Genomic DNA, 18,462 nt, shown 5'->3' on the forward strand with positions numbered 1-18,462 from the left:
GAAGAGGACCCATTAGTTGAACACCTTAACTTTGCACTTCTCAGAATTTTATGTGAAAATTTCAAATCATCCCAATTCTTACACTAGTTTACTTGGCAAGTCCCCTACTTACAACTAAGGTTTTTCAGAGCTACATCATCAAATACGATGCCACATTAGTATGTATTCTTGTTAAGATGTTCAAAATAACTCTACAAAAAAGTGAGACCAATTATACTTCATTAGAGATCCCCTTACTTGTACAACTGTCTGAAATCACACTACTGATTATTTTTTGAGAAAAGGAACAAAATTCATTCAATTATGAATAATCATCATTAGCAAAAATAACTTCAAAGTCTTAACTATTGATATAGTCCTGTTAAAAATATTGAATACTATTTCAACAAATAAATTGATAACTTCTATCATAAACAATCAAATTTAACGAAATTCTAAAAAGTTGCTTTAAATTTTTTATGAAATTGCCTTGGTGTAGACAATGACTATTGATCATTAAATTTACTATCCAGTCAAGCTGCGCTTAGAGTGTGTTTGGTTCGTGAAATTTAAAAAATCAAGGCTTCTACAAACTTTAGTTTAGCCAAATCAAGGTTTTGCAAATCTTCATTCCAATTTTTGAAATTTTACTTCAACCGTTTGTTTCACTCAGAAGATGTGTGTGAAGACACATTTTTATGCATAAGCTTGGAGTTGAAGGCAAATTTCAAAAGTAGTTTAATCTATTGTTTTTACACTTCTTAAAAAACATAATCAAGTTTTGATTTTTAATTCCTACTTGCTACTAAGAAGAAGTTGGAAAATCTGATTTTGAGGCAAAATTGGAAGTCCCGTACGCTAATTCCATTTTCCCAGAAACATACGCAAAAATTTTCAAATCCAGATTTTTAAAAAGCCAATTCCTGTGTCATCTTCGAGGGACCAAACGGACTTATAGAATGTAAATTTAGGAAGATCGCGGGATCCGTCATATTTATATTTCTCCCGTTGGAAGCCAAAAATGTCTAGTAGATGTTTGAATGTGCGCCAGGCGAGGATTGGAGCGCGTGTGAAATTTTGCAAGGTATCGACGACTCCTCAAGAGTTCAAAGCAATGGGGAGATCGATCTTGCAGATGATGATTTTGATTCTTTATGTACTGCGCCCTGTTGTTTCTATAGAAGACAAATGTGGAGCTTGTAGAGCTGTTGCTGTAAGTTTCATGCCATCTGCATTCTTTTTAAGTCTTGAACATTTAAAATTTTCGTAAAAAAATGATACGATGTAGGCTGTAGTTAGAGGTGATTTGTCGATTAATTGTTCTACATACCCGAATGCGTGCTTTCATATAACTGAAGCTATTCGGTATTTTGTAGATGATCATTTTACTTTGCATTTCCACATGAACGGTGTCAGATACAATTGTAATCTGTAAATACATGCTAAATTTAACAGGAAATCGGTTGTATGCACGAGGTTTTCTTCTTTGTTTGTTTGCTCGTGGGTTATGAATAATTGGGAACATCATCGGAGATCTTTTGTAGGTTTTGAAAACCATTTTATATTTTTGGAGGTCGACAGGATTTTGGTAGGATATTGCTAAAGTCAAGATCAATTGGATAATATTCACGGGTTTAGCATAATTTTTTGGTTCGGATTTATACGAAACGCCAGTGAATTATTGCTAAGTTCAAGATCAAGCAGATAGTATTAATGGGTATTGTTTTTTCCTTTGATTCGGGTAATCCGGAAAGTCACAGGGTCCACATCGGTTTTAGTGATGAGGTGGATCGCGTTATTGTAATGTGGGGTTTTAAACCTGGGCCGCTGTCTTTATGTACTACTTCACCATCAATCCACAATCCCTTGGGCATGTTAGTGGGCATTGTGAATTGGTTACGTTCTTAAATATTTTTTTAGGTGCCATAATGCTTAGGACCGTGTTATTTGATCTTTCTATTATTACGTGCCTCTAAAAATTGCAATCCAGACTTCTTAGTTGCATTCACCGTCCTCCACTTCAGTGCTGAATTTTCAAACATAGTGGCCAGGGGCAGGTCTCAGCAGGACGAGGTAAATGTAAAGACCATAAGATGAATAAAATTTTAGCAAAACTTTTCCCACAGTTCCTCTATTTCATTGACTAAGTATTTCCAGGTCCGGATCGGTTATTGGGATGAACCAGCCCACGCACTCACTTTCTCCAATTTGTGGTTAGTCTTGTTACAATGTGGGTATTGGAATCTAAGTCGGTCTATTGAAGAATGCACCACTACTTCATCAATACATTAGAACTGCTTGGACATGTGAATGCGTATATACTAGCGGGGTTACAGTTAGGTAATTTTACTAGGTGCTCGACTACCCAGGGGTCTCGACAATGCTTTTTAATCTTTATGTCATTGGGTATTGCTGAAAATTGATTTATAGATTTATTACAAATATTGCTTGAGCAATCAAATATCATCCATATTAGCCAGTCAAATCCTGGCAACGGTAGGAAAAACGAGGAAAATTTAATTTTTTTAACATGTCGGAAGATTCAACGGAAATGTTTTTGTTCATTTTGCAAGGATTTAACTTAAATGAAGCCCACACAATATATGTACTAATTATCAAAAAAGTTATTTAATCATGCAATTTCGTGAAGAATGAAATATTTCATTTGCACTCATTCTCCCAAAAAACAGAGTACAGAGCAGACTCCAGGCAAGAGAGGAGCCACCAGACTTAATACCATTTGTTTTTCTATTAGAGACAGTTTACGAATTACATCAAGATATTCAACAGTTTACCTGCTCAAAACACTAATCCTAAAAACCTAATCTATGGGCAGTATCATCAGAGTTTCTAAGGCTATGCTATCATAGACATATTACATCACTTCAAAAAAAAATGACGATCAATTATTAAAGCATACTACAAGACAACAGAGCTCTGGTCACCAACAGTCCCATGACCCTACAATATTATTCATTGTTACACCGGCGCGGGGTGCGGCGGTGCGAGGGACATCGGGACGAGTTTCGGGTGTGAGAAGAAAAAGGGCCTCAATCTGGGGACGGCGGGGGTGTGGCAGCGGGGGAGGTGGGGGGTGTTGCATATATATATATATATATATATATATATATATATATATATATATATATATATATGTATGTATGTATGTATGACTGAAAATGCTAATTATGAAATGATACTTAAATATAACATACCCAATATACTATAAGACGAGAGAGCTTTGGTCATCATTAGTCCCATGACCCTACAATATTATTGCTTCCTTCAGTTTGATCAGTATCAAATGTATCCAAAAGGGGTACACTATCTGGTTCAGCTGCATTTTCCCAAATTGGAGCATCCTTTTGTTTTGGTTCTCTATTTTTGGCATCTATATCAGCTTTAGTGATGTTTCCATCCTTCAGTAGCTGTTCCAAAGCTTTAAGCTTACCTAGGTCTAACATATCCTTATATGCATTGAAGAAATGTGCAGATCTAACATTGAACTTGTATATTGGCATAAGACCCTTCGGTGCCAGAATCATAAATCTGGCCTTGGGTATTTCAATGACAGCAGATACCTAAAACATAATGGAAAGACAAGCGAGTCTATCATTAAACTCAGTAAGCCTTCTTCGTTTGTTTTTAAAAATCATCCCATTTTGCTTGGACTGTAAAAACCACAGAATTTCACAAAATTAAACTGACCAAAAAGCACTGAGATTATCATTAAAGAAGTCCACAAATTCAGCCAAGACTTTAACCCAAGACGACCCAGGAAAAGAGTTCCACACAACTGGCTGACCAAGGAACAGGGACTGGGCTCTAGCAGCAAAAGAGCATTCAAAAAAGAGGTGGACTGACAGATTTGGGTAGTCACAAAGCGACCATTGTTGTCCTTAACTTTGTCATTAAAGTTTCCAATTGCTCTAAGTTGATTCACTCTATGATTTGTGAAAGTTGGTCAACTAACCTTTCCTAACCCATATTATGAATCTTTTTACTAAAGGTTCTTGTCAAGTTACCTTTGTTTTTAAAAGCTTGATTAGAATAATCAAATTTAGTAGCATATACTTGATTTTTGAGGCCTTCAAAGTCTTTTTGCATTTGGTGTGTTTGTTTTGATTGTTTTGTACTTTTGTTTCCTTCAATCTCTTGCTTTTGGTCACATGCTCGTTTTGAGCTATCTTAGACTTAATCGAGGTTGTCAATCAAAAGATATTAACTTTTAAGTGGATGTGTAATCAGACTTTAGAACTTTGATTGCATATTTAAAACTTTAAAATCTTTTATTTTATTGTTATGTTGCACTTTTTGATCTTTTTAACTTAAATTTCTCTTTTAAATGTGTTAATAAGTTATAAAGTTGCACTTTTTGATCTTTTAAGTTATAACTTAAATCACTTCAGTTATAAAGTGCACTTTTTTAACACATTAACTATTAGGGCAAGTAATTGGTTAAAAACTTGATTGATATTAATGGAGATCAAATGATCAATATATACAAATGAATAAAGGATGTTTCCTTAGGAAATAGTCGTCAAGAATAGAAACATTCTATTCTAGCTAACAGATAACTAACAACTAACTAAATATTAGAAAGATTCTAATATTCAGAATAGATTACAATAAATAACCATTAAATAGATATAGAAACTATTTGTTATTGTAATACCTTCTCTTAATGGTTAATCTATCCACTACACCAAGCTATCCTTTGAATTCGACAAACTTAGTTGGACCAAGTGGCTTGGTGAGAAAGTCTGCAATCTGATATAGGAACATGCTGCAATTCTATTGTCCCGTCTTCAACTAACTGTCGAATGTAGTGACAGTGAACATTCACATGCTTGGTTCTCTCATGGAAGACTAGATTTCATGCTAACTTGATAATGCCTTTGGTATCAATAAACAAAGTTGTTGGGCCTGCTGGTGACATTTGCATATCCCCAAGCATCTGACGAAGCCAAACAACTTTACAACCTGCCTTAACTATCCCTCTATATTCAGCTTTTGTAGAGGAGAGATAGATTGCTTGTTGCTTCTTATTGGTCCATGTGATGACACCAGATCCCAAATTGAACACATATCCAAAATTTTACTTTTTATCGGCAACAAAACCCGTCCAATCTGAATTTGCGAACCCACTGAGTCTAGGATTAGGTCTTTGAGACTAAAGAAGTCTATAATTAGTAGTGCCCTTCACTTAACGAAGTACACACTTTGCTGCCATCCAAATTGAACACATATCCAAAAGTTTACTTTTTATCGGCAACAAAATTTGTCTAATCTGAATCTGTGAACCCACCAAGTCTAGGATTAGGTCTTTGAGACTAAAGAAGTCTATAATTAGTAGTGCCCTTCACTTAATGAAGTACACACTTTGCTGCCATCCAAATTGAACACATATCAAAAAGTTTACTTTTTATTGGCAACAAAACCCATCAAATCTGAATCTGTGAACCCACTAAGTCTAGGATCACGTCTCTGAGACTAAAGAAGTCTATAATTAGTAGTGCCCTTCACTTAATGAAGTACACACTTTGCTGCCATCCAACGATCAGCCTTGGGAGTTGTCATAAGGCGTGAGATGTAGCTGTCTGCAAAGTTAATATCAAGTCTAGTAGCAGAGAGGTAGATGAGGTTGTGTACTAGTTGCCTGTATGGAGTTTCATCAACTGGAGGAGAATCAAAACTTGGCTGATGATTTTAGACCTTTCTCAATGGGTGTAGATGCAAGCTTGCAATCCTGCATACGAAACTTGTCTAATAGAGCGCTGACATATTTGGACTGAGAAATGAAGATTCTAGAAGGTTGTTGCCAAACCTCAACACCTAGGCAATAATGCATGAGCCCCAGGTCAATCATATCAAAAGACTGGCATAAACTCTATTTGATAACTTGGTTGATAACTTTAGACCTTTCTCAATGGGTGTAGATGCAAGCCTGCAATCTTGCATACGAAACTTGTCTAATAGAGCACTGACATATTTGGACTGAGAAATGAAGATACCAGAAGGTTGCTGCCAATCCTCAACTCTTAGGCAATAATGCATGAGCCCTAGGTCAATCATATCAAATGGCATAAACTCTATTTGATTCCTTGAATCAAAGATGTTGAAGTGCCAATGATGATCAAATCATCCACATAAATGATCAGAAGGATGATGTCACTGTCAATAGTCTTGATCTACAAATTTGAGTTTGAAGAACTCTTTTGGAAGCATTGATCATTGAGGTACTTATCAATTTTCATGTACTATGCCCCAAGGGCCTGCTTCAAACCATAGAGAGCTTTCACCAGTCTAATAACCTAGTGTTCTTTGCCAACAACCTTGAAACCATGAGGTTACGTCATGTAGACTTCTTCTTGTAGGTCACTATTCAGGAAAACAATCTTGACATCCATCTGATGGACCTTCCAGCCAAACTATCCTGCCATGGCTAGGACTAATCTAATTGTGCTCATCTTTATTGTAGGAGCAAAGTTCTCCTCGTAATCTATACTCTGACATCGAGAATAGCCCTTTGCAACTAAATGAGCTTTGTACTTATCCGAAGTACCATCACACTTCTATTTTATTTTGTAGACCCATTTGCAACCAATGGGTTTCTTCCCTGGTGGAAGATCAGAAAGGACTTAGATGTGATTCTTCAACAAGTTTTGGTGTTCAAATTTCATTTCTTGTTCCCACTCTGAAATTCCTTTAACTTTGGATTATGTCTAAGGTTCAAACACACTATGAATGTTGGTCTTGAGAGAAAAAATTGACTCTCTATAGGTTTGCTCTTTTTTTGAGTATTTGTCCCATTGATGAACTCATCAACGCAAAGGTCAACAAGTTTCTTAGCCCACCACTTAGGCTGGAGAGGAGAAGAACCAACATTAGTATTAGGAGGTGCTCTATGATCAGGTTCCTCATTAGAAGAATCTAGATCAAAATTAGGCGAAGCATTTGCATATTTAGGTGATCTTGCAGGAGAAGCCAGAGGTGTCTGTACAGGAATCACTAGTATTACTGGAGCTATTGGCGCTATTGGAGCCCTCCCATTGGGGGGGCCTAATGGAATTTGAACTCCCAAATCATGAGCCTGCATAGGCTGATTTGTTGGATAAGGAATAAGAGAAACATACATGAATGGCCCTTGTTGCTCATCAAATGCTACATCATGATTGTACAAGAGACGAAATGTCTCAGTGTCGATCAAGCGGTAGGCTTTGTGAAGACTACTGTATCCAACAAAGCATGAGTTTTTGACTCTTGGCATCCAATTTGATGCGTGATGCATCAGGGATCCAAATATAGGCAAGAGAGCCAAAAACCTTCAGGTGACTGATTTTGGGCTTGGGACCTGAACAGGCTTCTTCCAGAGTCTTGCCTTTAACCGCCACAGTGGGTGACAAAAGGTAGGCTATAGTGTGAATTGGTCCTGCACAAAACTTCTTCAGAACATGTCTATGGTCAAGCATGAATCTAGCCATCTTGGTGATTGTTCTGTTTCAACGTTCAACTACATTGTTTTGTTGTGGTGTGTGGGGTGTGAGTAGTTGGATATTGATGCCATGAATATCACAAAAGCTAGAGAATTCTTTAGAATAAAATTCCCTCCACCATTAGATGACCTAAGAGCAATAATATATTTCCCAGAATCTCTATCAATAAGAGGTTTAAACTTCAGAAATATAGTAAACACTTGTAATCTCTTTTTAAGAAAAGAAACCCACATCTTTCTACTGAAATCATCAACTAATACTTGCAAATACTTGGACCTAAGAACAAAAGGAGTGACCTTAGGGCTGTAGATATCAACATGAACAAGTTGAAGTACCTAAGAAGCCCGCCATCTATCACCACTTTTGAAAGGTGTGCAATGTTGCTTCCTAGTTTGGCATGCATCACAAACTCCAAGCTATTGAGTTTGAATCTTTGACAATCCAAGGACAAGCTCTTCCCAAGCAAGCTGAGAGAGATAACACACATTTAAGTACCCATACCATTGATGCCAAAGTGAACTGACAGAAGACCACCGAGTAACCATAGCTAAGTCCTGAGAATCAACAAGTCGGAAAAGATCATGATCCCTAACGCCAACTGCAACAATAGACCAAGTCTCCCTCTCAGTGATGATGTGAATTGAAGGTGACATCTAACTATGGAGAGTGTTGCAACAATTGATTGATTGAGAGTAGATTCAGTTCCATCCATGGAATGTAGTGCACATCGAGGAAAATGAGATTCCTCCTAGCAGACTGAGTCTGAATATTGCCTTTGCTGACAACAGCGTACTCTTTGCCTCCACCAAAAATGACCGAATCTGAATAAGGATAGTAGTCAGTGAACCAGTCTTTGCGGTGGGTGAAATGATGAGAGGCACCTGAATAAATGTAACAGGTAGATGACTTGACATATCTGCAGGTCTTTTAGCCATGAAGGTGTAAAAGACAAATTTTGTCTACTCAGTGTGCTCTACACTGTTCACTTTGGGTTGCAAACTAGATTGCTTAGAAGAGGCAGCTAAGCGTTTTCCAACATTCAACCTCCACATGACCATACTTGTGGCAGTAGTTGCATTGGATGTTCTTTTTCTTGGAGCCTTTTGATGTTGGAGTAGAGGACTTCTGTTGAGAAGATTGTTGTGAATGAGACTCTCCTTATCCCTTTGAAAGGATTTAGGAACAAAGGCTTGCTCTGTGGAGGTGGAGTTGGAATTGCTACCCAATTGTTGTTTCCACCAATCTTGCCAAAGCAGAAGCGTGCAAAGATTTGTAAACTTGAGGTCAACACCAGTAGAAGTGATGTTGAGAGTCTCGATAAAATGCTTGTGGGGCTTGGGTAAACTTTTGAGAGTGATTACCACAATGTCCTCTTCCTCCAACTTGCGTCTAATGACAAGCAACTGATCATGGTTTTCCTGAATCCTATTCATGTGTTGTTGGAGCGATTTCTGCACATCCTTGACAATGGAAACAAAGCATTCTTGAGAAAGAAAGCTCTGTTTTTATCGAAAGTCTCATGTAGTTTCTTTAGGTGCTCCCACAACTTGACAGTTGTTTTGTCGGATTGAATTTGAGGGAGCAGTTCATCAACTACTGATAATTTGAGAAGCATCATTGCCTTTTGATTATATTGATCATAGGCAGTCTAATTAGGACAAGCTTGAGTAGTTTGAGTTGTAGTACTTGAAACCACTTGATCATTGTCGTGATATTGGAAGATGATTAGCATACCTTGCTTCCAAGTGCTGTAACTTCGACCATTGAATTTCTGGTTCCCTCTAGTAGAATATTTGTTAGTGATGCCATGCTACGTGAAAATTTGTGAAGGCACATACTTCAAGGCAAAATGTCGGAAGACCCAGAAAAATGAAGAGGTACCTAGAAGGAATTTACTGTCAAATTCTAGATCATTGGCTGAAAAATTGAGGCACCCAAAAAACGGATGACAACTTAGTTGAGCTGTCGAAAAACCAAGAATCTAGCAAAAAAATTTCGGAACCAATATAAAAAATTAGGGTTTTCGAAAAACCCTAAGTAGCTCTAAAAAAAACTCTAAAGGAAAATTGGCGGATTTACAGATAAATCTTCTAGATTGATTTGCAAAAAATAATTTCAAAAAACTAGCTGTGATAATTTCAGTGGTTAATATTAACAGAGATCAAGTGCTCAATAAATACAAATGAATAAAAGATTGTTTCCTTAGGAAATAGTCATCAAGAATAAAATCATTCTATTCTAGTGAAGAGATAACTAACAACTAACTAAATATTAGAAAGATTCTAATATTTACAATAAATAACTATTAAATAAATATAGAAACTATCTATTATTGTAATATTACACATTACACATGCACTCTAAGTTATAACTTAAATCACTTAAGTGGCGAGTGCACTTTTCCAAACCATTTACACATTACACATGAACTTTTATATGCACTGTGTAATAGGCTCTAAAAAACACAATTTTACTTAAGCGTAACAATTGCACATGTGCAAAATAGAAACCAAGTGAAAAGAGCAAGTTAAAACAAGTCCTTTACATATGGATGCATCTAAATATTCAAAAGCATATGAAAAGTGCAATTTTCTATCATTTAAGTATGCAAATGAAATTAAAAAGTGTGATTTGGCTTCAGATGTCTCATTTCAAATGCCAAATCACACTTCTTGAAGTGCATTGCATATTACATCACTTTTCCCTTCATATACAATATGCAAGTGATCTCCAAAACCATGATTTGGCTTATTTGAATGCAAAATAACTTGGCTGGGTATTATATTATTTTTAAAGAAAGCACATGTAATCACACTTCTAAAGTGCAATTGCATATGTATTTAAAAGACACAAAGGCAACTCCACTTTTATGCACTATGCATTTCATTTGAAAACCACAATTTGCCTCTTGGCTGCTCACTTCTATACAATATGCAATGTGTAGTTCAAGCCAAAAAGTGCGATTGGTCTTTTACTTGCACATGTGATGCAGTAGACAATGTGTAAATAGCCTCCAAAAGTGTGATCTGCACTTGGGTGCTTTCCTTGCAACATGTAAATCGCTCCCAAAACTGTGATTGCACATGACCACCAAATAAAATATGCAAAGAGTCTCAAAAAGTGTGATCTGCACCTACATGTTTTATTTCAATGTGCAATGAGTCTCAAATAGTGCGATCTGCACTTAGACACATCACTTGCATATCATTTAAATTTGTAAACTGTTTTGAGAAACCTGATTCAGGGCTGGGAATGAAAGACATTTAAAAGTTTCGAATGCAATATGCAGATGCATTTGAAAAACCTGATTTGGAGAAGAGAGTTTCATTCCAACTTCATCTTTGCTCTGAGTTTTGATCCTTGCTCTCCAAGTAAGTGTAAAACTTCGTTTTTGTTTGCATTGCTAGATCTCGTTGCATATTTGATGCATTCTTTTGTTCTTTGTTTTCTTTTCCATTTGTTCATTGGCAGCCCTAGATATTTGTTCTTAAACACAAATAAATTCAAATTCTCATTCCTTGTAATGCAAAAAGGTTCTTCCTCTCAAAAACGAAATTGCTTGCAAGCTTGAGGTGTTTGAAAGTCTCCATTTTGTGTCAAAGCAAGAGGTATATTTCTTTTCTCTTTTCCATGTTTTGTAAATATGTTTGTTTTTTTTTTGCTTGATTTTGGTGCTTTTAAAGAGTCAGTTTGTGAGGAAAATGAAAATTGTCTCAAGAAATGAAAGTTTATATTGTGAGGTTTTCACACCATCGCCCCAAAATTTTTGGGGACCCCCTTTTTTGGGCAAGCCTTGGCAATTTCCGTGGGTGTTGGGAGTTTTTCTGTTGCCTTAGCAAAATTTGGAGTTGTCTAGAGGTTTTTGAATCGGTGATTTTGCACTTGGACGCCTTTGGGCCAAGAATGGATTTGGTTTGTTTTCACCTGGTGTGAAATTAGATTTTTCAGAACATGTAATTTTGTCCTTAGGCCTAGCAAGTTTCAACAACAACATTTTTTTGATGGTTAAAACGATACCTGGCAAGATAAAATTGCAAATTTTGGACTAAGATGGATTTTGAAAATTTGATTTAATTGAACAAGCTTGAACATTTTCAAAATGAATTTTAGATTTAGTCATTTTGGAAAATCTTGAAATTTTTCGGTGAAAAGAAATTTTGATAGTGAAATTGAATTTAGAATTTCAATTTCGATTGCCAGGAAAAGGATTTCTGTTGTTAGAAAATTGAAATTGTATTGCAAATTGGAATTGGATTAAATTGCAAAATCTCATTAATTTGGTTGAAATTTTGCCTAGAGGATTTTAGAAATGTTAAAGGAAATTGGTAATTTGGAACTGAAAATTAATTTTTGGCTCGCTAGATTCGATTTTAATGATATTTTAATTGCTAAAATGTTGTTAAATGAAAATTTTGACATCTCCTAGACTTACCTTGTTTCTATTTTGCAATTCTGGGTAAAACTGGCAATTAAATGGGTCAATTTCGCTATAGGGCTTAGTTATTTTCATGTTTTATTTAAAACTGGGCCATTTTGGGGGGTTTAACTTAAGTTTTTGTTTCCCTCTAGGTAGATTGGCCCACTTTGGAGGTCAAAAGGAGTATATAAGAAGGGGCTTCCCCCCTCTTATTTCCTCATTCCATTTCCGCTCCTCTTGCTTGGTGTTGAGTGATTTTTTTAGCTGGGTGAATTTCCCCTTTAGCAGCAATTTTGGCTTGAGGATTTCCATTTTTGGGTAGTGAATTTCTTTCTAGGGGTTGGGCGATTTCTTCCCTAAGGCAAATTTGTGGGTGAAGATCTGATTTTAGGCAAGATTGGATGATTTTGGAGGTCTGATTTTCCTCCGAGGGCAGCAAATTTTTTCCATTGGCTGGGGTGATTTTGTTTGGTGGAGAGACAAGGTGCTTTGAGGTCTGATTTTTTTTGCAAGTGTGGGCGAATTTAGATGGACAAAATTCTGATTTGGAGCAAACTTTTCTGCCCTAGGGTAGCGATTTTCCTCCTAGTTGGGCGATTTTAGCAAGGAGGTCGAAATTTGGTGAAAGGAGCAGATTTTTGCAAGTAATCCATTTGCGAAGGCATCACATTTTGGTAGAGGACTAAAATTTTTGAGATCAGATCTGAATTTGAAGAGGCCCGATTGTTGGTAGAAGGCAGATTTAAGGTAAGATTTTTGTTCATCTTTAGAGGTGAAGATTGGTTTTAAAGGTGGATTATATTCTTTGTTCTTGCTTGATTCCTTTCCCTTATCTTCTTCTTGCACTTTTCATCCACCACTTCATCATCTCCATTGATAGGCTGAAGTTGGGAGATATAAGTGTAGATTTCATGATAGGACATTTGGAGAGGCAAAAATAAGCTATACCACCCTAGGATTGAAATTGGGAGATATAAGTGTAATCCATCCTAAGGTAACAAAGAGGCAAAAATAAATGGTAGTCCCACCCCTAGGCTGGAGAGGCAATTACAAGTGTAGAGATAGGATTTGGACAGGCAAAAATTAGTTAGATTCTATCGATAGAAAGAAGTTGGGAGATTTATAAGTGTAGTCCATATCATTTAGAGTGAAGAGGTAGAGATAAGTGTTTAGGAAGGTGGATGTTAGTACAAGCAAGAACCCAAAGGGAACAAATATCAAAACAGACAAGGAAGACATGATACCTAAGACCACCTTCTCGAAAATGAGGCGAATAAGTGACACTAATATCGGCATGGTGAACATGGTACAATTGAAGGATAGATTGAAGGAAGGACAATCCCCCATGGCAAAGAAGATCTACAGGAACGAAATTGAAGGAAGGACAATCCCCCATGGCAAAGAAGATCTACAGGAACGAAATTGTACATTCAATGGCTTTCCCTCGTATCTTGCCTTATCTAGAATTGGTAATTTAGTGTGCATCCCGGTTTGATATTGTGACCAAGTCCATCGTTTTTGATGAAGGGAAGAGAGTGTTGGCTAACATCGGCGGATAAGTAGTCAAAGAAGTATTCGATATTCCCCCAACATAAAGGCAACAAAGTGGTAATGATGGATCAAACAAAAAAAAGTTCTTTCAGGATAATCAAGATGCCTACTTCATTCATCCAAAGCAAAATTGGTTTACACGAAGGCAAGAAGGGAGTTACCAAGTTGTCAAAGCTCACCAAGTTAGATTTCAAATCAAAGTATGGTGACCTTATTGTGCTTCTCAACTGAATCATGGGTGTGGCTCAAGGTATGCAATTTGAGAACTAGATGTACTATTTTATTGATGAAATTGAAAATGGAAAGAGAGATGATGGGCTAGAATTATAAGTGAAAATTTAGAGTCGCAACTAAGGACAATACAAATTCAAAAACAATTCTACATGGGGTCCTACCTTTTCTATTTGATTGCGAGACTATATGAACATCTTGAACTTAAGGCCTTAGGAGTGATTGGTAATGGGACGGGGCAATGTTTGGTGCATGAGTGCTATCCACAGATTCATTTGCACAACACCAAAGATTATAAGATGTTTTATGACGCCTTTGCCATGAAGACGGTAAGAATATTACAAGGGCCACTTGTTAGGAGGCTCTCATCGGAAACATAAACAAATTGCAGAAATGGTGGCAAAGGCAATCAAGAGTGATATTGAGGGTCATCGAAAAGTTCAGATTGCTATACCAAAGGTTAGCAAGGCAATGGATGAGATTGTAGCCCAGGCGTATGAGATAGTAGAGCATGACGTGGGAAGAATCACAGATGACATGGAGTGTGAGGAGATCCAGAAAGGCATGGTTTTAATTAGAGAAAGGTTGAGGAAGGCAAACGAGAGGATTGTAAAGTTGGAGGCTGAAGAAAAGTATTGGAGAGATTGCCAGACTATCCAACAGTTGCATCAGACAGCCCTTTCACAAGATAGCACGAGCAACATAGAAGAGATATCGGCTCAACTGCACGAAATCAAAGATTGGATCAATGATATAATTCAAGCTGGGCGAAATTGCTTGCCTTTCTTTATCTCGATATTCATGTCATTGGTGGCTATTAGAAACAAATTCAAAACATTTGAAGGGGAGTGGAAGGATTTCCTTCTAGTAAAAGACTTAGCCATTCCTTGGCTATGGGTAGTTATTGGACTACTAGAGAGATATTTGGAGAGAACCAAGTTGGCGGATGGAGGAAGGAGTATGGTGGAGTCTTGGTATGTTGCCTTGACCATCAGATTGAGGATACTTGAAGAGATACAGAATGAGATTGCACAACATAGCCCAGACGTTGACACTTCCATTTCAACCATGATGAGTGATGTTCGGGTTGCACTTGATTTTGAAGATATCAAAGAGGAGAACGTCAATGAGACATAATTTGGATTGAGATTGGATGAGTTGGGGAAGGTTGCCATTAGGAAGAAGCATTTGGCACCCTTGCCTCCCTCAATGCCTTTATTGGATATGCGAAAGAATATGAGAAGGATCATGAGAAGACTCTGCAAGCAACAAGCAACATGATGAGTTCAACTGAGCTCAAGATGAAGCACACGCCTTGCCCTCCCATGAAGGACGTCAATGACAGGCTAGCCAAGTTCATTGCCTTGGCTAAGAAGATGAAAGAAAAGGGTAGAATTATATTAGAGGATCATTTGATGTAAGCCCAAGTGGCAAATTCTCCTTTCTTCTTGGGTAGGAAGGGTGTCTGATTTTGATTGGCTACCATTTTGGTGCCTTCTCATTGGTTGTCACTTTTTCTTTTTTTTTCATTGGTCCATTGATGAGGTGGCGTTTTCTCATTTACCGATGGGGTGGCAACCCTAGTTAGGGTTTTTGTGATTTGATCTGGATCGTTGATTTTGCCTCTTAATCTCTACAGTTGGTTGTATTTTTGGCCCCTATATAAGGCCATTTGCCCTCATTTGTAAAGGGTTGAAGAAAATTGTTGCTTATATAATACCAAAATTGCTTCTCTTATCATTGTTGTGTCTTGCATGGTGATTAAGAACACTTGGTGTTATTGCATGGTTTCCACTTCCAATAGTTAAAGTTAAATTCCATTGAAGTTGTTAAAGTAGATTTTATTTCAAGAAAGTTGTTAAGCAAGAGTAAGAATAGATCGATAGTTGTATGGTGATATTAGTGGATGTTAGATAGGGATCCATAACTTAGGCCACTAGCATCCTAGTGGCTTGTTAGGAAGCCTTGCGTGGTAACCTAGTCTTTTTCCCCTTGAACCATTGCATCTATGGAGGTAGCGCCGTTGGCAAGCTTTCATTAGATTTGATCCCTCTCCATCTACTAATCTTTCCATTCATAAGAGTAGAAGTGAAGTAGCAAGTAGCTTAGTAGTTGGAGTTTTAAAGAGCAAAGTTGAAAGTGAGATAAATTGGAAAATTAAATTGAGAAAGTCAAGTCAATATACGTTGCAAAGCTAGATTTCACAACCATCACAACAAAAGTTCGACATCCTTGAAAGACCAACGTAAGCCCGCCTATGTGATTAACCAACAAATCACATTAATATAACTGAGTTAGTATCCACATGTGTAAGGAACCTTGGTGTTTTCTCATGTTCTTCATGAGTATTTACTTTTCAAGAGAGGGTTGAGTGTTTGGTATTCTATATCAAGTATTTAATTGCTATATGTTATGTAGTGGTATAAAATTGACATCAGCAGTTTCCATTTACATTTTCAGCCTCATGTTCATTCCATCTCCAAATTTGGCCAACTCCATATTTCCCAAATATGTAATCAGTCTATAAACCTTGATTACACATTTACACAAGTTAAAAATTATGAGTTATTAACATGTAAATGCATTTCTAAATTCTGAATTTTTTTTGATGGAGGTTCATTTTTTTTCGCCTACTCTTTGGTTAAGAACCAAGGATTGAGGGGTATCCATTCCGCCAAACTTGTCTTGGGCATGATCTTGGCCACATCCCTTTTAGATGTCGGGGGTCTTGTACTCAGCAAGACTTGATCCCTGGTGGACTCTTTGTGAGCCTTTCAACTTCACTAGTAGACCAAGGGCCCTTTCAAATTTTGATTTTGGGAAAAACTCTCATGTTTAAACAAGAATTTCACCATCCACATGCTCCCAAGCTACATCTACTTGCATTTATAGCCATTCAAGCCAACATCCACATTTTGCCCATATGCAATCCACCTGGGAAAACTTGATTTTGATCATTTTTGCCCAAAAAAGAAGTTGTCCATGTCTTTTTCAGCCTATTGAAGTGTTCAAAAGTATCTAAACCATACCTAGAACACTTATCATCCATAGATCTACTACTGTTGTCCAAATCTCGAAGCTTTCATGGATTTAATTCCTTAAGAAGATGTTTTCACCCTTTTGAACTTTCATGTTGCAGCAAACTATCCAAATCAAGATATGTCCTAGGAATAATCACCTTCCAAAGGTAAAGGTAAAATGAAGTATCAATATGACAAAGAATTGGTTCATACCACTCCATCTCAAGTTTTGTCCTCATACGACGGAATTATTACAATAATAGATAAGACGTCTATTATTAGTTAATGGTTATCTTGTAAATATCTTTAGCTTTAGTTTGCTTTCGTTCTTTGCTTTCTCTAGAATAGAATGTTTCTATTCTTTACGATCGTTTCCTAAGGAAACATTGTCTCTTCCTTTTGTATAAATTGACCTTTCGGTCTTTGTTATTAATAAGCAAGTATTTACCAATTACCTCGTAATATGGTATCAGAGCTAAATACTTAAATTTTTTCGGAAAAAATTATAATTTCTTCTTGAAATTATTTGTTTAAATTTTTCCAAAATTATTTCAGCTAATTTCTCCAAAACCCACCTAGGGTTTTTCTGCTTGGAGAAATTTCCGAATTACGAGTCAGCAAATCACGTGGAAATCGTGGCCATTTTTTGAAGACTCGCGTTTTTGGGGTGAAAATCTGCATGTTTCTGTATCAAATCTTCATGCTCTTAGCGATCTCAGTCTGTCATCGTGCTCTGGGAAGCAGATTCGACCATTTTTCATCAAGAAATCTGAAGTTTTTTCAAGTTTTTTCAGCTAGGGCCGTTTTTTTCGAAACCCTAATTTTTGGGGTCGAAAAAAATTTTGTTTGCAGATTCTTGGTGGGTTTTTCGAGAGCTCAACTGGGTTGTCGTCCGTTTTTTCTGGGTGCCTCGATTTTCGAGCCAGCAGATTCAGAAAACGACAGCAGATTCCTTCTAGGTTTTTCGAGCTCTCTTTTGGGTCATTCTCTGATTCTTCTGGGTCTTCCGTATTTTTGCCTCAAAGAACGTGCCTTCACAGATTTTCACAGTTTTTCATTGAAAAACGTGCCATGGCATCTCTGACAAATATTCTGCTCGAGCATAATTCCAAATTCAATGGTCGCAATTATGGAACCTGGAAGTAGCGCATCATCGCAATCTTCGAATATCGAAACACCGATCAACTTGTTCTAGGTGTTAAGCAGCGTCCGACTTCTCCGGGTCCTGATCAAGATACATGGGATCTGAACAATCGAGAGGCAGTAATGCTTCTCAAACTATCCGTAGTTGATGACCAGCTTTCTCAGATTCCATCCGGCAAGACAGCGGCCGAAATCTGGACACATCTAAAAAGTCTTCATGAGACTTCCGACAAGAGCAGAGCCTTCTTTCTGAAAAACACTCTGTTTTCTATTGTCATGGATGAGCGCACCTCGCTCCAGGCACACCTGAACCGGATTCAGGAAATCTGTGATTAGTTACTTGCCATCGGACGCAAGATGGAGGAAGAGGATATTGTGGTAATCACTCTTCGGAGTTTACCAAATTCCTATGAGCATTTTATCGAGACTCTCAACATCACATCTACTGGTGTTGATCTAAAGTTCACTGATCTCTGCACCTTGCTACTTCAGCAAGATCGGTGGAAACAACAGTTCGGTAGCAGCTCTAGTTCCATCTCCACTGAGCAAGCCTTTGCTGCGAAATCCTTTCAGAAGGATAAGGGCAAGTTTCAGCAACCATCTCAGCAGAAGTCTTCTGCTCCAA

General features: G+C 37.3%; 1 protein-coding gene across 1 annotated transcript in view; it reads left to right on the top strand.

Moving 5' to 3' along the window:
- The first annotated feature begins 934 nt into the window (after positions 1-934).
- The window catches only part of LOC149575721 (TLR4 regulator/MIR-interacting MSAP protein), a 98,845-nt gene continuing 81,317 nt past the window's right edge, over positions 935-18,462 (top strand). Inside the window, exon 1 of the mRNA XM_089815497.1 lies at positions 935-1,192. Coding sequence (XP_089671623.1) covers positions 1,001-1,192 — 192 coding nt within the window. The 5' untranslated portion in view covers positions 935-1,000. The remainder of the gene's footprint in view (positions 1,193-18,462) is intronic.

Source organism: Cupressus sempervirens, chromosome 2 (genome assembly GCF_028749045.1).
Source record: "Cupressus sempervirens isolate cs-2001-9-10 chromosome 2, ASM2874904v1, whole genome shotgun sequence".
Lineage (NCBI taxonomy): Eukaryota > Viridiplantae > Streptophyta > Pinopsida > Cupressales > Cupressaceae > Cupressus > Cupressus sempervirens.